The sequence below is a fragment of the Delphinapterus leucas genome, chromosome 6 (assembly GCF_059928025.1).
Source record: "Delphinapterus leucas isolate spDelLeu-1000000601 "Yukka" chromosome 6, BTC_Dleu_Yukka2, whole genome shotgun sequence".
Taxonomy (NCBI): Eukaryota; Metazoa; Chordata; class Mammalia; order Artiodactyla; family Monodontidae; genus Delphinapterus; species Delphinapterus leucas.
In genome coordinates, this window is record NC_143134.1 from 56,819,166 (window position 1) to 56,839,037 (window position 19,872).

Sequence of the window (19,872 nt, forward strand, 5' to 3'; positions counted from 1 at the left end):
GCAAACACATGTCACAAAGAATATGCGCAAGATGAACTAATACTTGTTTTAAGTATAGTAAATGCAAATTTATGTACAAAAAGACAAAAAAGATATACATATAATTGTTAACAGACATTAAGTATTGGTGCTAAAACGATGTGCTAGTTTTTTTGTTTGATTTTCTAAACCTATTAAATGGTATTCAAATGATCATAATAATAAACAATCAAACATTTTAATTTCTTAAAAGACTCCCATTCAAATCCTATAAGTTTATTTTAATAAAGAATGATTCCTGGCCCTCTACTTTTAAGTTTTCTCTGATATATTACTAATGCATAAGAATTTCACAGTCCTTATATTGACAACAAAATCCCCCAAAGGGAGGGGGAACCTCACAAAAGTAAATTTTTTCTTCTTCAGAAATGAAATTTTTAAAGATTAAAATATGGTAAATGTTTAGGTTAACAGTGATAAACATCTGGTTTCCCTTCCAACGGGGCTGTCCAATTCTTAAATTACAATACCTGGTGATATCTCCATAAAATGTTCATCTCCATTAGTTCACTAAATACATTTTGAAAATGACCTTCACAAATGATTACTATACAACATATCTACTAATAATCACAAAAGATCAAATTATTAAAGCTGTGCCCAAACAAATGTTTAAAAAAATTCCTGTTACCTGTACTTTGGTGACAGATCCTTTCCATCATCAGGCGGTGGCTCGGGTGGCATTATGAACACAGTATGCTCACTTTTCTGTGAGTCATCTAGCTCTATCAATTTGGTGTCTTCTGCTGAATCAAAATCAACCTAAAAATAATTATTTTCTCCAATTAATTTGCATATAAGCAAGACGTGATTCTGAAACGTTAAAACTTTAAGAAAAAATACCTTATCTGTTTTCTCTGTGCCTTTATCAGGAAACAACTAGAAAAAAAGAAAAAAATTCTTAGTGAAAATGTCTCCTCTGAATTTAATAGAGATTATCTTAAATTATTATTTAAAAAACTATCCTTTTACTAGGCTACTAGGCTCCATAGTACTAGGCTAAAATATAAAATTTCTCTTACGGCTATTAAGAGAGAAGCAATTTATTTTGACTGGTTTCTTCATAAATCCCTCTTTAGAAGCAAAAGATGGGGAGGGGGTGGGATGAATCGGGAGATTGGGATTGACATATATATATACTAATATGTGTAAAACAGATAACTAATAAGAACCGGCTGTATAAAAAAATTAATTAATTTTTTAAAAAAAGAAGCAGCAAAAGATGGGCAATCACAAGGAGAACCTGGCTTCTCAAATCAAAAATTTCATTATTACTAAACCCCTGCATTACTGATTGATATTATCTAAGCTTCTCTCTAACTGAATGATAATGGACTATCAATATTTAAGTAAACAAAAACGTTGAAAAGTTTTAATCATATCCCTGGAGTTTTAGATCACATGGATATAATGGGAGAAAATTATTCAAGTCTTCTAAGATACAGGAATCATTAGGAGCCTATAAAAATTACATCATAATATTCTACCTTTTTTGGATAAAATCTCCAACTTTGTATAATATAGAGTTTGCATAAACAATCAGCCCCAAGACCCACTTTGCAAAAATAAGAGCTCTATTAAAAAATGAGAAAAAATATGTGAGTTATAACTGTCAAAAATCAACTTAAACTTCCTTACGATGGGTGAGTAAAGCTTTAAAATTTAACATATTTCTGGGGCTTCCCTGGTGGCGCAGTGGTTGAGAGTCCGCCTGCTGATGCAGGGGACACGGGTTCATGCCCCGGTCTGGGAAGATCCCGCATGCCGCAGAGCGGCTGGGCCCGTGAGCCATGGCCGCTGGGCCTGCGCGTCCGGAGCCTGTGCTCCGCAACGGGAGAGGCTACAACAGTGAGAGGCCCGCGTACCGCAAAAAAAAAAATAAAAAATAAAAAGTGGGCTTCCCTGGTGGCACAGTGGTTGAGAGTCCGCCTGCCGATGCAGGGGACGCGGGTTCGTGCCCCGGTCTGGGAGGATCCCACATGCTGCGGAGCGGCTGGGCCCGTGAGCCATGGCCGCTGAGCCTGCGCGTCCGGAGCCTGTGCTCCGCAACGGGAGAGGCCACAACAGTGAGAGGCCCGCGAACAGGGAAAAAAAAAAAAAAAAAAAAAAATTTTAACGTATTTCCAAATAGCTTCCATTAGGACAAAAGAAATATATTACCAAAAGTATTTGGAAAAACATTAAAACAAAAGAACACAGGACTTAACACAGGACTTCCATTACCCATAGAGCTAAACTTTCTTTTTGTTTTGTTCATTTTTTGTTTTTGATTTTTTTTTGGCTGCACTGCACGGCTTGTGGAATCTTAGTTCCCTGAACAGGGATCGAACCCAGGCCTTCAGCAGTGAAAGCATGGAGTCTTAACCACTGGACTGCCAGGGAATTCCTAAAACTAAACTTTTTTAATGAACTACTAAATCTTATCTTATTCACATAAAAAAAAAATTTAGGAGCTTCAATGAAATGTTCTTAGTACTTAATACAAAACCAAAGTGAGATTCAAAGAGAAAAATTAGCTATGTATGGCAGTACTAGATGCCACAAAGGAAAATAATTCTTACATTAAGCCCAGAATCGGACACTCGCATGTGTACACACACACACATACTCACACACACACACACCACCTATAATGCCTTCCTCAGGTCATTTGGGCTAATAATAACAATGATGATTATAAAGGTAAACAAACTGTTAAATTTTTTCCCTAATACTGACATATAGGACAAACTTTTACCTTTTCTATGCAGTCATCAAAAAAAGCCAATCCAGTATCTTTATCACTTACAAAACTACATTCTTCAATGAAACGAATAAAAATCTGTGTTTTGGTTAAAAGGGTGTAGAATTTTGTATAGGCACGATCTCGACTTTTTAAAAATCCTGAAGAAAATAAAATTAGAATTAAATTCAGATTTTAAAGTGGAACTAGATGTTATATTAATTATTTTAAACTTGTATATATCCGTATTGTTTTCTCTTTATATTATATATATATATATACACAAAGGGAAAGAGAAAGAAATATATATATTACAGGAAATAGATATCTTCTATAATATATATATTAAGGGACCACAGTCCATTCTGCCTGATTCAACCTCAAAAATCCTTAACTTATACCATTAACCTTTTCACTGAAATCTGCATCTCCTATAAGGAGCCTCTAGCCCTATAGCTCTCAAGTAGAAACTTCTGATACTCTGCATACTCACAAGCAGGAAGGGTCAAGTCCTTCCTCTGCAATGCCACCACACAATTATTTCTGTATCATCTTGTAAAAATCTCTGCTCATCTGGCTATTATTCCACCCATTCCCCTACTAACTGTAGGCACCTAGTGACTTCAGGGACACCCTCTCCTTCATTCACTGAAGATCAGGGCACCTAATTCAAAGTCTTCTCCTCTCCAACTCCTACCATCATCATTCTTCAACACCCATAAAGACCAACCATCCAACATTTTAATGAGTTTTTAATTCCTTAACTTTCAATGACCTGTGGTCTATTCCACCTCAATCACCAACTTCTACACATAGTTACACACTCCCTGGACTTTTCTTGGTAGCACTGTAAACAGCTCTGCCTCCCAAACCTCTAATTTACATACTACTCCCTGACCATTACCCCTGTCTAGCTGGTATGCTTAAGTTCTTCCTACCAGGCCTTTTGTGTGGGGGATGGGGTAAGGAAGACGATCGTTCTACGTGCACCCTCCTATCTTAACGTCTCTCTCTCTCAAATATTGATTCCATGTCTGTGTACATCATTTCAATTACTTTCTTGTCAACACTCTCAGTTTTTACGCCTTTTTGTCAAACTCATCTAGTATGACCTAGCCCTGGAGCAATGTATTGCCTGCTTTCTCTGAATCTGTGCCAGTGTGGCTGAGCACAAGCTGCGGATGGGAGGAGGCGCCGTTACATAACCAGGTGGATCAGAACCGCTTATACCTTCATCCCTGACCAGCAACCCCACTACATTCCTGGAGTCTGAATTTCCCTTTACCCGTGTTTTCACAGTTATTTCCAATGTTTAAATACTCTCCCACCATGTTCTCTCCCTCATCCCTGAATAATAATACTTTATATTGCAGAGAAAATGAAAATAATTAAATGAGAACTACCTTCATTATCTCACTATAAAATCTATGACTCTTTCTGCAGCTATCATTTATTCCTTACTTTGTTTTACAGTGAGTGTGACCCTCCTCCTATCTAAGGCCAAGACCACCACATAAGCCTGGGATTCCAGGCCTTTCAGTGTTCTCTGGACAATACTCCCTCTCTATTAGCTAGTAACCAGTATACTCAAGTCTCTCTCATTTTAAAAAACCTTTCCTTAGACAATTTTCCAAGGAGGACATTCAGAGGGCCAACAGGCACATGAAAAGATGTGCAACATCATTAATCATCAGAGAAATACAAATCAAAACCACAATGAGACATAACCTCACACCTGTCAAAATGGCTATCAACGAAAAGAACACAAATAACAAATGGTGAGGGTGTGGAGAAAAGGGAACCCTCGTGCACTGTTGGTGGAAATGTAAATTGTTGCTGCCACTATGGAAAACAGTATGGAGGATTCTCAAAAAACTATGAGAAACCACATGATCCAGCAATTCCACTCCAGAGTATGTATATGGAAAAAACAAGAACACTAATTCAAAAAGATATATGCACCTCAATGTTCATAGCAGCACTATTTACAATAGCCAAGACCTAACTGGTCGACAGATGAATGGATAAATAAGTTGTGCTATATATATATACACAATGGAATATTATTCATCCATAAAGAAGAATGAAATTCTGCCATTTGCAACAACATGGATGAGTATAATACTTAGTGAAATAAGTCAGACACAGAAAAATACTCTATGTTATCACTTTTATATGAAATCTAGAAGGTGAACCAAATTAGTAAATATAATAAAAAAGAAACAGACTCACAGATATAAAAAATAAACTAGTGGTTACAGGTGCGGAGAGGGAAGGGGGGAAGGGTTAGATAGGGGTAGGGGATTAAGAGGTACAAACTATTATGCATAAAATAAGTAAGCTACGAGGACATACAACACAGGGAACATAGCCAATATTTTATAATAACTATAAATGGAGTATAACCTTTAAAAATTGTGAATCACTATGTTGTATACCTGTAACATATAAATACTGCACATCAGTTATACTTTAACAAATAAATAAAATAAAAAATCTTTTCCTTAACAAATAATTAGATCCTTCCCTTTTCTGCTGTTTCCCTTCTCAATAAAGGGCACAAGCATCCACTCTGTGGTTAAAGAATCTCAAAGTTGTTCTTGACATCTCCCTCTATCTTACATCCCATATTCAATTGCCAAGTTCTATTCAATCTACCTCCTAAAAATCACTCTTCTATTCATACTACCAACTAATCCAGGTCACTTCCACTGATCACTTGGACCAATGCACTAACCAACTAATAAGTAGATCCATACTTTGGATGCCCCCAATTCAATCTGCAGAGAAGCCAAAGAGATTTTTTTTTAACATTAAACATGATCTTTTAAAAATGCAAACCTGATCCTATTACCTACTTAAATATCCCTCACTAACTTGCAATTACTCTTGGAATAAAGACGGAAACCCTTCATTAGTCCTAAAAGATCCAACATGATCTGGCTCACACCCACCATTTCAAGCATTGTTTTTGAGCCACTTTCCCCTCCAGCCTTTCTTTCTATGATGCTTCAGGACATTACACATGCTGTGGTCCTTACTACATCCCCTTGAGGTATTAATTAGTTGAGAAAGACTTCAATAAAATAGAAATAAATTATTCTTGACAAGTGGTAAGAAAAAGTCTTTTTTTTCTTCTTCTAATGGATCTAGGCAATGATCAGCAAAGGCTGCTAATACAATTAAATGAAAGGCTGGTGGGGAAACTATCAATATAATGAATGGATGAGCCTGATACAACTTGAACCCATGGATCAATCTTGGGAGCACTAAAAATGGGACACAGCCATACTTGCAGTAAGTAGTGAGCATCATGTGTTTTAGCACCACTTGCCAAGAAAACTGAACCTGAATATAATCAAGCTCTAGATCAGTACTGCTTAATTCAGTAACCACTACACACATGTGGCAATTCAGCAATTAAAATGTGGCTGGTCTTTAATGAACCACATACCCAAAGCCACATCACTATCAAGCTGTGGAGCTGGAATTTGAACAGACAATCTGACTTCTGAGTCCATGCCATTATTAGTGATTTATACCCAGAGGTGAAGGTTCAGAAAAAAAAAATGTGGCTGGTCCAAACTGAGATGTGCTATAAGTATAAAACACACACCAATTTCAAAGCCTTAGTATGGAAAAAGAATGTAAAATATTTCATTAAAATTTTTACAATTTGATTACATGTTGAAGTGATACATTTTGGATGTATTAAGTTAGAGAAAACATATTATTAAAATTAACTTCCCCTACTGCTTTTTAAAAAACTGTGTCTACTAGAAAATCTTAAATTATATATGTGGCTCCCATTATATTTCTTTTGAACAATGTGGCTCTTATTCCAACCAAAAGTTTACAGGAAATATAGATGAAAAAAATGTTAAATAACACCATGGGGATACAATCAGATAAAAAGACATGTAACTTCAGGAAATTCTAAACACAGTTTATGGGTGAAATGATGTCCTACTTGGAATTTAGAAAGAAAGGGAGGGGTGGAGGAGGGGAGGAGAAAAGGACAAAGGAAGAGTAAAATAAACATAGATGAAACTAAAACAACAGAATGTAGATTGCTACTACTGCTGAAGTTGGAAGGTAGCTACGTTATTCTCCCTACTTTTATACATGTTTGTTAAAGTATCCCTAAAAAAAGTTAACCCAAAACCGACAGCTAAATCCTATTCTTTTTTCAGGCCCAAGCTTAACTGTTACTTCTTCAGGGAACCTTTCCCCTGACCTAGCTCTCTTACTGTAACCAATACTTTCCTTTACAACCCACTCAGTAAAATGTGTTATTTTATTGTCAAATGTATATATCCCTTGTTAGACCAAATGCTACCCTGTTAACAAAAACCTTAGGCCTCAGACACTAGTTAAATATCTTTCTAAATTCCATTAGTAATGCCTCTCTTCTACTTAGAATGACAGAGAATGAATTAGTGACCCACTACTGTCCATTAGAAAAACTCCATATTCTTAGTCTGGCATTTAAGACTCCTCATAATCCGAGCTCTAATCTTATTTTCTGCTTTATCTTCCACAACACCTCTAAAGCTCCTCACTTGGTCAAATTGTACCATTAAAACTTTTTTCCCGAACATGCCATTATGGGCTGAACTGTGTCACCCCAAAATTCTTATGTTGAAGTCCTAACTCCCGGGATTTCAAAGTGTGACTGTATTTGCAGATATGGCCTTTAAAGAAGTAATTAAGTCAAACTTAAGTAAATAAACTAGGGTGGGCTCTAATCTAATATGAGTGGTGTCCTTAAGAGACAAGAACATTTAGATACAGATTCACACAGAAGGAAGTCTATGTGAAGATACAGGGAGAAGACAGCCATCTACGAGTCAAGGAGAGAGGCCTCAGAGGAATCCAATCCTAGCTACACACTGATCTCAGATCTCTAGCCTCCAGAATCCTGAAAAAAAAAAAAAAAAAAAAAAACAATTTTCCGTTGTTTAAGCCAGGGGTCCCCAATCCCTGGGACACGGACCAGTATCGGTCCACAGCCTGTTAGGAATGGGGCCACATGGCAGGAGGTGAGCAGCAAGCGAGTGACCGAAGCTTCATCTGCCGCTCCCCATCACTCCCCATCGCTGGCATTACCACCTGAACCATCCCCCCCACCCCACCCCGTCCATGGAAAAACTGTCTTCCACGAAACTGGTCTCTGGTGCCAAAAAGGTGGGGGAGCGCTGGTTTAAGCCGGCCAACCAATGGCATTTTGTTATGGCAGCCCTGGCAAACTAATACACATGCCTTGTGCTTTTGTTCTTGAGCTTCCTTCCACTTCATTATTACCACTAGCAATAATACTGTTATCATGAGTATTGTAAAGTACTTTTTCTAGTTGCTTCACATACATTTTCTCATCTAATCTTCACAATTGTGCATGAATTAGGTAGGTATCATCCTCATTTTATTAATGACAAAACAGAACCCCAGGAAGGCTTCATAAATAGCAAAGTGGAAATTCTAATTCAGATTTGACTTTTAATGTCTAGTGTTTTTTAGAAAGTCTTTCTTGCTCATCTCCATTTATAAATTCTACCCATTCTTTAAAGTCATGCTCTTCTTCCATGAAGTCTTCCAAAACACTCATTTGGAAGAATGTTCCCTTTTTCTGAATTTTTATGTCCTCTCACTGAATGATTATGTAAAATCTGTTTTCCTGAGTACTTGCTCTATTTTTAAAAACACGTTAGACCATTTTCCACTGGGTATCCCATGGAGCTGGATTTTATACTTCTTTATATCCCTACATAATAACTAGTGGGGTTTGGTAAATGGCGACTAAATATTTGAGAGATAAGTTGTCCCAAAGCAGAAATGAGAAAAGACAAAAGGACTATTAGGAAAATACAGATTAAAAAATAATAATAATAACTGCAGGGTCAAATTATAGCTATGTAAAACAATTATCACATGAATACTGATGTATCTGTAAGGTTGCCACTACATATATAAGAGCTGCTGAATAACAACAAAAATCTTCATAATTCCCGAAAATAACAAATACTAAAATGAATGAGTATGGTGTTTTCCCCTGGAACAAGGCTGTATTTTTCAAAAATTTTAAAAAACTGGTGGCTTTATTCCAAAAACTCTTTATTAGAGAATACTGTAAAGCCCAGAGTGTATAAAGTCAAGAATCATGCAAAGTGGAGAAAACACCTAAAAACAAACCACCAGCTTTATTCTACTAAGATAACTGATTAGAGTACTATAAATGTCAGCAACATCTTTGACATTTCATAATTAAACACCTCCGGTTTCAGATTTCTCAGGAAAAAAATGGGGTATAAAAATTAAAATAAATTCTATTCATAGAGCTAGATTACAAATACACAGAAGACCATCATATTTTAATATGAATTTCTAAGAACTTATATAGTAGCACTATATTTGGTAGCACTACCAAACAGAAATTTTTTTCATTTCAATAAAAAGTATTTATATTTTCAATGCCACTCACCCTGTCGGTCAAACAATGAATCAGCAGCTGTGGCTTTATTTGAAGGAGCCTCTGTGATTGGTCTGAGATATGTTCTGTATCCTTTTAAAATGGATGCCATAAAGCGCAAAAATGCCTCCTGAATTTCCATCTCAAGTTGTGTCATCTTCTTTTGCCAGGAGAAATCTGCTTCAATTGGAGTCATCTCAATCGCTGAACCTTCCTGAGTTTTTCGGTGAACTGACAAATGAAGAGGAGAAAATGGCATTAATACATAATGTTATATATATAATAATTCGACAAGGGAATTGTCAAAATAAAGCCCATGACTTCCTGAAATTCCTCTATTATTAATGTAAAGGGATCACTGGCAGGGGCTAAAAGGGAGGGCACAGATGGGGCACAGAAAACATGTTCAAAAAACCATAAACCATGGGACTTCCCTGGTGGCACAGTGGTTAAGAATCCACCTGCCAATGCAGGGAACACAGGTTCGAGCCCCGGTCTGGGAAGATGCCCCACACCGTGGAGCAACTAAGCCCGTGTTCCACAACTACTGAGCCTGTGCCCTATAGCCCGCATGCCACAACTACTGAAGCCCACGCGCCTAGAGCCCGTGCTCTGCAACAAGAAAAGCCACCGCGAGGAGAAGCCCGCACACCACAATGAAGAGTAGCCCCTGCTCGCTGCAACTAGAGAAAGCCCACGCACAGCAGTGAAGACCCAACACAGCCAAAAATAAATAAAAAACAAAACAAAACAAAACAGGGGCTTCCCTGGTGGTGCAGTGGTTGAGAGTACAGCTGCCAATGCAGGGGACACGGGTTCGTGCCCTGGTCTGGGAGGATCCCGCATGCCATGGAGCGGCTGGGCCCGTGAGCCATGGCCGCTGAGCCTGCGCGTCCGGAGCCTGTGCTCCGCAACGGGAGAGGCCACAACAGTGAGAGGCCCGCGTACCGCAAAAAAACAAAACAAAACAAAAAAACATGAACCACAACAGCAGTATCTTACTATTGGAGTTCTGTTTTGTAATGAGACTCCCTTTAAGCAGAGCAAAATTATGTCTAAATCTAAGAATTTTCTTATATACATTCTTTCATTAGAAATATCCCTTCCTGGGAATTCCCTGGCAGTGCAGGGGTTAGGACTCTGCACTCTCACTGCAGAGGGCCTGGGTTCAATCCCTGGTTGGGGAACTAAGATCCCACAAGACATGCAGCATGGCAAAAAACAAACAAAAAATCCCTTCCTTTTTCCTCACATTTACCCGAAGATAGCTGGGGATACAATTTCTTCAAGGTGCTAATCAGATTTTTGCATGGCTTTTTGGGAAGCTGCTTCCAGTTCATGTTCTTCTTTTCATCTGATCTATTAAATAACAACATGATTAATAAAGTCCGTTATAATCTGTTTTTACTTAAACAAAATTCTTACGTCAAACTAAAAAAGAAAATGCAAAGGCTATTTTTACTGAAGTTACAATTTGAGAATCTGAACAAGTGGTTTTCAAGAAGTTCTCTTTTCATTTTAACCAACCTCAGTCAAATTTGGTCATCTCATTCTAACCCTCCAACATAGATTTTCATTAACTGGAGTTATGAATACAACACAAGTCTTGTTTCAAAGTTACATTTTAGAATTATAATATTTTAAGTGTCAAACTTAATTGACTTGAGACTTCAAACTACCTATTAGAAGCAAATCTCGACAAATATCAGAGTCAGTAGCATACAGAGCATGTTCTCACCACAATTGAAACGAGTCACCGTTTAAGAAAAAGAAATTACTTTGGAAGTTCAAAAGAACACTTTTAAATAATGCACGAGTCAAATAAAATATTTTTACAGAATTAGAAACGTTTAAAACGCTACAAAGATGAAAGCACTATGTACCAACCATGGGCTGGAGCTAATGTCAGGCCAATATCACTTACGAACATCAATGCTAGCATCTTAAATTCTTAGAGAATTTAATCCACTAGCACATTAAAAAAAAAAAGAGAGAAAGATGTTTACTATAGGAATGCAGGGTTGTTTACTACTAACTGATTTTATAATGTAATTTACCACACTAAGATTAAAGGAGAAAAACTTAATACTCATCTAAATAGTTGTACAAAAGCATTATAAAGTTCACCACCTATTTATGATTTAGAAAAAGAAATTACTTTTAATCTAGAAGTGGAGGGAAGGTTCCTTAATTTATTATTAAGCAATCAAAACCCTAAAGTGGGGCTAGCAAACCTTTTCTATAAAGAATCAGATAGTAAGTATTTTTTGCTTTCAGGACCACAGGACCTCTGTTACAACTACTCAAACATGCCACTGTAGCATGAAAGCAGCCTCAGACCACATGTAACTGAATGAGCATAGCTATGATACAATAAAATTTTATTTACAAAAACAGGCCTTGGGCCAGATGTCAATTCTTGCTTTAAAGCATAAAGATACTTAATGATGAACTGCTCAAACCATTCCCTTTGAAATTAGGAACAAGACAAGATACCAGTTATGAATATTTCTATTCAATATTACACTAGGATCCTAGCCAGAGAATTAAGACAAGAAATTCTTAAATATATAAGTTGTAGAGGATATGACTGTTTATAGCCAGAAAATCGAAGAGAATCTACAAGCAAATGAAAATAAGAGAATTCAAGTAAGCTGCTGGACAGCAGACCACTACATAAAAAATCAATAGCATAGTTATACTCCAGCAACTAACAAATAAAAAATGTAATTAAAATACCATTTACAGTAGCAATAAAAACCATAAGGTACTTAGGAATAAGTAAGTTTAACAAAAGGTGTGCCCGATCTTTACAGAGAAAACTGAAACAGTTATTGAAAAACCTTTAAAAACACCTATGAAGTAAAATACAACATTCACGGGTCCTGAGACTTTATGTCAAAATGATCTTATCTGCCCCCAAATTAATCTATGAATTCAATAGAATTCTAACAAAAAATCACAACAAAATTTTGCATGGAATTTAAAAAACTAATTAAAATTTATATGAAAAAGCAAAAGACCAAATATAGTCTAAACAATTTTAAAGAATAAGCAGTAAAGAGACTTGCCATTTCACATCATTTTTTTTAAACAATGTTATTGAGATATAACTCACATACCATACAATTTATTCATCTGAAGTGTGCAATTTGATGGTTTTCAGTATATTCAGAGTTGTTTTAACAACCACCACAATTAATTTTAGAGTATTTTCATCACCTCAAAAAGAAACCCCACACCCTCTTAGTCACTAACCCACAATTCCCCCATCCTCCCATCCCAAAGTAACCACTAATCTATTTTCTGTGTCTACAGATTTGCCTTGGGCATTTCAAATAAATGGGATCATATAAGGTCTTTTAGCATGAGGTTTTCAAGGTTCATCCATGTTGTAGACAACTTAATTTTCAAGTCATTAAGATAATCTGATGCTGGCAAGAGACTAAAACAAACCAAAGGAACAGAAAATAAGCCTGGATACGTACCCACACAAATATAAAAACTGATATGTGATGGTACTGACTCTGAAGACAGATGGGAAAGAGATGAACTGACCATTCAATAAACAGTGCTATGTGACAACTGTTTACTCATGTTAAAAAAAATAAAATGGTATCTCTATGTCTCATCATACACTAATAATACCAAGTTTAGCTAAATTAAAGGTCTAAATGAGAAAGTCAAAACCTCACAACTTTAAGAATATCCAGGATAATATTTCATGACCTCAAGGCAGAGGATTTCACGTACAAGAACCAAAAATGGTAATCCATAAAGAGAAACTGAGAGCTGTGATCAATTAATATAAGTTTCTGTTCATCAAAAGACACAACAGAATGAAAATACAAATCACAGTGTGGCACAAGCTATTTGCAATGCATATAACAGACTAAGAATTACTTCCAGATTATATAAAGGCCTTATACAAATCAAAAGAAAAAGACAAACAACCCAACAGGAAAATGTACCAAAAAAGGAGGGAAAAACCAAAGAGCAAAAAGAAATTAAAACACCTCATTTGCTACTAATTAGGGAAATGTGAATTAAAGCCACAGTGACATCCCATTACCATCAAGTTGGCAAAAATTTGAAAGTTTGATCATAACAAGTACTGACAATGATATGGAACAAAGAGAACTTTCGTTTGCTGATGAAGAGGGGAAAGAGTAATATGGCATTAGCTATGCCTACCAACCAACATTAGCTCTTCTAGGTATATGTTTCAGAGGAATTTTAACCATGTACTCAAAGAAATATGCATAATAATGATCAGAGCAGTTTTGTTCATAATTGCAAAATCTAACTACAATCTAAATACCCATCAACACTGATAAACACTGAAGACAAAGTAGAGCTACGTGTATCAACATGGATGAACCGCATAGAGAATGATGAGTAAAAAAGCAATTCACAGAAAACTATACAAACATAAATTTTTAAAGCATGAAAAACAAAATGTCATTTATACTAATACATATATAGTATGTATTAGTGGGTGGAATCTGGAATCTGGGAGGAAGATTCATGCAAGTTATTTACATTATTCTCTATAATTCTTCGGTATCTAGAACATTTCATAATTCTGTAAGTACAATTAAGCAGAGTTCAAAATTATTTTACAAAACAGTGCTTTGAACAATAGAAATTATATAGAACTTATTTAAACCTGGGCAAAATTAAGAATCTCTATAATAGGGCTTCCTTGGTGGCGCAGTGGTTGAGAGTCCGCCTGCCGATGCAGGGGACACAGGTTCGTGCCCCGGTCCGGGAAGATCCCACATGCCACGGAGCGGCTGGGCCCGTGAGCCATGGCCGCTGAGCCTGCGCGTCCGGAGCCTGGGCTCCGCAACGGGAGAGGCCACAACAGTGAGAGACCCGCGTACAGAAGAAAAAAAAAAAAGAATCTCTATAATATTCTTTTATTCAGAACAGTAAATAAAATGAGGTAAATATTTGAGTTAAAACTTCAAAATCATTTCCAAAGGCACCACAATATATACAACCTTGAAATAACTTTTTCAGGGATAGTTACTGAAAAAGAATGAAATGTGTATGACAAGAAATATTTAGTGCTTCCAAGCAGTTCATTATTTCCAGGCTGTAAGTAAATCTAAATACACACAGTAGAGATCAATCAAGATGGTAGACTAAGAGGACATGGAGCTCACTTCCCCCCATGAACACATCAAAAAATACATCTACATGTGGAACAATTCTCATGAAAAACTAACTGAAAACTGGCAGATGGACTCCTGTACCACCAAGGCTGTAAGAAAGATACACATGGAAGGGAAGAAAAGTGATTGGGTTGGGACCTGTGCCCAGGGGAGGGGACTCAGAGGAAATGGGAGATTACACAGGTGGACACCCTCTCAGGGGAGTGAGTGGTGAGAGCCATAGATAGGGCACCCCAGTCCTGGAGTCCTACGCAGGGTAGACAAGCCCCCTTGGCTGGCTGGAGGACCACTGGGACTAACAAGAGGCAAAAAGAAAAACAGAAAAAAAGAAAAACAAATTTTAAAAAATGGAAACAGTTTAAGAGATCTACAGAATAACATTAAACATACCAACATTCACATTATAGGGATACCAAAAGACAGAAAAGGGGATCAAAAATGTATTTGAGAAAATTATGGCTGAAAACTAACCAAACCTGAGGAAGGAAACAGATATCCAGGTAAAGGAAGCACAGAGGGTCAAAACAAGATGAACCCAAACAGGCCCACACCAAGACATATCACAATTAAAATGACAAAAGTTAAAAGTAAACAGTGAATTCTGAAGGCAGCAAGAGAAAAGCAAAGTGTCATATACAAGGGAACCCCCATAAGGCTATCAGCTGATTTCTCTGCAGAAATTTTGTAGGCCAGAAGGGAGTGGCATGATATATTCAAAGTGCAGAACAGGAAAAGTCTGCAACCCAGGATACTCTACCCAGCAAGATTATCACTTAGACTACAGGGAGAGATAAAGACCTTCTCAGACAAGCAAAAACTAAAAGAGTTCATCAATACTAAATCTACCCTAAAAGAACTGTGAAAGGGTCTTCTCTAAATGGACAAAAAAGTAAGAATCTATAGGAAAGGGCAAATCCCACTAGGAAAAGCAAATGTATAGTAAGGACTGAAGATCAACCACTTAAGCCAATATGAAGATTAAAAGACAAAAAACTGTAAAAGCAACTATAACTACAATAAACAGTTAAGAGACAAACATGAAGATGCAAAATATGACATCAAAAACACAAAATGTGGGGAGAGGGAGTGAAAAAAAATGTAGATATTTTAGAATGTGTTTGTACTAAATTACTACCAGTTTAAAACAAAAAGTAGACATAGTTATAGGTCAACAATATATAAACCCGACAGTAAACACAAATCAAAAACCTACAATAGTTACACAGAAACTAAAAAGAAAGGAACAGAAGCATAGTACTAAAGAAAATCATCAAACCACAAGGGAAGAAACAAAAAGAAATAACAGAGAAAAACCTCAAAACAACTGGAAAACAAGTAATAAAATGACAATAATTACATACCTGTCAATAATTACTTTAAATGTCAATGAACTAAATGCTCCAATCAAAAGACATATGGTGGGACCTCCCTGGTGGTCCAGTGGTTAAGAATCCACCTCCCAGAAAATATTTGCAAACAAAGCAACTGACAAAGGATTAATCTCCAAAATATACAAGCAGCTCAAGCAGCTCAATATCAAAAAAACAAACAACCTAATCCAAAAATGGGCAGGAGACCTAAACAGACATTTCTTCAAAGAAGATATACAGATTGCCAACAAACACATGAAAGGATGCTCAACATCACTAATCATTAGAGAAATGCAAATCAAGACTACAATGAGTTATCACCTCACACCAGTCAGAATGGCCATCATCACAAAATCTACAAAAAATAAATGCTGGAGAGGGTGTGGAAAAAAAGGAACCCCCTTGCACTGTTGGTGGGAATGTAAACTGATAGAGCCACTATGGAGAACAGTATGGAGGTTCCTTAAAAAACTAAAAACAGAACTACCATATGATCCACCAATCCCACTACTGGGCATATACCCTGAAAAAACCATAATTCAAAAAGAGACATGTACCACAATGTTCACTGCAGCACTATTTACAATAGGCAGGACATGGAAGCAACCTAGGTATCCACTGACAGATGAATGGATAAAGAAGATGTAGCACATACATACAATGGAATATTACTCAGCCATAAAAGGAAATGAAATTGAGTTATATGCAGTGAGGTGGATGGACCTAGAGTCTGTCATACAGAGTGAAGTAAGTCAGAAAGAGAAAGCCAAATACCGTATGCTAACACACGTATATAGAATCTAAAAAAAAAAAAAAAAGGTTGTGATGAACCTAGGGACAGGACAGGAATAAAGATGCAGAACAGAGAATGGACTTGAGGACACAGTGGGGGGAAGGGTAAGGTGGGACGAAGTGAGAGAGTGGCACTGACATATACACACTACCAAATGTAAAATAGATAGCTAGTGGGAAGCAGCTACATAGCACAGGGAGATCAGCTTGGTGCTTTGTGACCACCTAGAGGGGTGGGATAGGGAGGGTGAGAGGGAGACGCAAGAGGGAGGGGATATGAGGATATATGTATACATATAGCTGATTCACTTTGTTATACAGCAGAAACTAACACAACATTGTAAAGCAATTATACTCCAATACAGATGTTAAAAAAATAAAATAAAATCATGGTAAAATATACATAACATAAAATTTACCATTAAAAAAAAAAAGAATTCCATGCCAATGCAGGGGACGTGGGTTCGATCCCTGGTCAGGGAACTAAGATCCTGCATGCCATGGGGCAACTAAGCCCATGCACTGCAACTGTTGAGCATGTGGGCCAAAACTAGAGAGCCCGCATGCCGCAACTACAGAGCCCATGCGCTCTGAAGCTCACACACCCAAACTACAGAGCCTGCATGCCGCAACTACTGAGCCCATGCGCCACAACTAGAGAGAAGCCTGCACACCTCAATGAGGAGCCTGCATGCTGCAGTGGAGGATCCCTCATGCCGCAACAAAGACCCCGCATACTGCAACCAAGACCCAACGCAGCCAAAAATAAAATAAATAAATAAATATTTTAAAAAAAAAGACACATGGTGGCTGATTGGACAAAAATCCAAGACCCTTCTTTCCACAAGAGACTCACTCCAGAGCTGAAGACACAAAAAGACTGATAGTGGGGGGATGGGAAAAGATACTTTATGCAAACAGAAATGACAAGAAAGTGGGGGTAGCAATGCTCATATCAGAAAATAAACTTTAAACAAAGGCTATAACAAAAGACAAAGAAAGGCATTATAAAATGATAAAGAGATCAATACAAGAAAATGATATTACACTCAACATACGTGCACCCAGGAGCACCTAAACATATAAAGCAAATACTAACAGACACAAAGGTAGAAATTGACACTAATACAGTAATAGTAGGGTACTTTAAAACCCCACTTACATCAATGGACAGTCAATAATGCAAGAGCAGTCTAAAATGACACAACAGACCAGCTGGACTTAATAGATATCTACAGGACATTTACATTCAAAACCAGCATCATTAACATTCTTTTCAAGTGCACATGGAACGTGCTCCAGGATAGATCACGTGCTAGGCCACAAAACAAGTCTTAACAAATTTAAGAGGATAGAAATTATTTTATCAACTATTTTTTCCAACCACAATGGTATGAAACTAGAAATTAACTACAGAAAGAAAACAAGAAAAGAACAAATGTGCAGAGACTAAAAACATGCTACTAAAAAAACCAACAGGTCAATAAAGGAATCAAAGAGGAAATCAGAAAATACCTCAAGACAAATGAAAACACTACACTCCAAAATCTATGGGATGCAGAAAAAGCAGTTCTAAGAGGGAAGTTTACAGCAATACAGACCTTCCCCAAGAAACAAAAAAAATCTCAAACAACATAACCTACCACCTAAAAGAATTAGAAAAAGAAGAACAAACAAAGGCCAAAGTCAGCAGAAGAAAGGAAATAATAAAGCTCAGGGAGAAAATAAATAAGAAAGAGATTTAAAAAAATAGAAAAGATCAATGAAACCAAGAGCTGGTTTTTTGAAAAAAGAAAAAAAAATTGATAAGCCTTTAGTCAGGCTCACCAAGAAGAAAAAAGACAACCCAAATTAAAAAAAATAAGAAATGAAAAAAGGAAAAATAACAACCAACACCATGGAAGTATAAAAAAAAAAAAGTAAAAGAATACTAAGAAAACTTATATGCCAACAAATTGGGCAACCTAGAATAAATGGATAAACTTCTAGACACAAAACTTGCCAAGAATGAATCAAGAAGAAACAGACACTTTGAACAAACCAATCACTAGCAGTAAAATTGAATTTGTAATTAAAAAAAAACTCCCAGCCAACAAAGTCCAGAACCAGACTGCTTCACAGGGGAATTCTACCAAACATATAACGAAGAGTTAATACCTACCCTTCTAAAACTATTCCAAATTATTAAAGAGGATGAAACACTCCCAAATTCATTCTACAAGGCCACCTTTACCCTGGTACTAAAACCAAAAACACTACAAAAAAAGACAATTACAGGCCAGTATCTTTGATGAATATAGATGCAAAAATCCTCATCAAAATATTAACAAACCAAATCCAACAATATATAAAAAGGATCATACACATGATCAAGTTGGACTTATTCCAGGGACACAAGGATGGTTCAAAATATGTAAAATCAATGTGATACACCACATTAACAAAAGGAAAGACAAAAAACACATGATCATCTCAACAGACACTCAAAAAGCAATTGACAAAATTCAACATCCATTCATCATAAAAATTCTCATCAAAGTGGGTACAGAGAGAACATATCTCAACATAATAAAGACCATATGTGACAAATGCACAGCTAACATCATGCTCAATGGTGAAAAGCTGAAAGCCTTCCCGTTAAATTAAGCATCCAAATTGGAAGGGAAGAAGTCAAACTGTTACTATTTAGAGATGACATGATACTTTACATAGAAAACTCTAGAATCTAAAACATGACACAAACAAACTTATCTACAAAACAGAAACACACTCCTAGACACAGAGAACAGATTTCTGGTTGCCAAGAGGGGAGGGAGAGGAAGGACTGTGAGTTTGGGGTTGGCAGACACAAACTATTACATTTAGAATGGATAAACAACAGGTCCTATTGTATAGCACAGGGAACTATATTCAACATCCTGTGATAAACAACAGTGGAAAAGAACACAAAAAAAGAATGTCTGTATGTGTATAACTGATCACTTGGCTGTAGAGCTGTAAATCAACTATACTTCAATTTTTAAAAAAATGAAGAAAACCCTAAAGTCACCACACAAAAACTATTAGAACTAATAAACGAATTCAGCAAAGTTGCAGGATATAAGATTAATATAAAGAAATCTGTTGCTTTTCTCTACAATAATAATGAACTATCAGAAAGGGAAAGTAAAAAAAAAAAAAAATCCCATTTGAAATTGTATCAAAAAGAATAAAATACCCAGGAATAAACTTAACTAAGGTGAAAGACCTACACTCTGAAAACTCAGATGAAGGAAAATAAAGATGATACAAAGAAATGCAAAG

The 19,872-nt window shown here is 36.6% G+C and overlaps 2 protein-coding genes across 13 annotated transcripts in view; one reads left to right on the forward strand and one right to left on the reverse strand.

The window, feature by feature from the left end:
• The window catches only part of RPS6 (ribosomal protein S6), a 66,221-nt gene extending 55,631 nt beyond the window's left edge, over positions 1-10,590 (forward strand). For all 4 annotated transcript variants that reach the window (XM_022573799.3, XM_089913192.1, XM_089913193.1 and 1 more), the window contains one exon: positions 9,398-10,590. The gene's annotated coding sequence lies outside the window, so the exon portion shown is untranslated. The remainder of the gene's footprint in view (positions 1-9,397) is intronic.
• Positions 1-19,872, reverse strand: part of DENND4C (DENN domain containing 4C) — a 128,606-nt gene that overhangs the window by 49,978 nt on the left and 58,756 nt on the right. For 7 of the 9 annotated variants that reach the window (XM_022573794.3, XM_089913186.1, XM_089913184.1 and 4 more), the window contains 5 exons: positions 10,480-10,586; positions 9,240-9,458; positions 2,777-2,922; positions 883-918; positions 671-801 (listed from right to left, as the gene is read on the reverse strand). In XM_022573794.3, the coding sequence (XP_022429502.2) occupies positions 671-801; positions 883-918; positions 2,777-2,922; positions 9,240-9,458; positions 10,480-10,586 (639 nt within the window). The remainder of the gene's footprint in view (positions 1-670; positions 802-882; positions 919-2,776; positions 2,923-9,239; positions 9,459-10,479; positions 10,587-19,872) is intronic. The other 2 variants (XM_022573797.2, XM_022573795.3) reach the window with 1 other exon arrangement.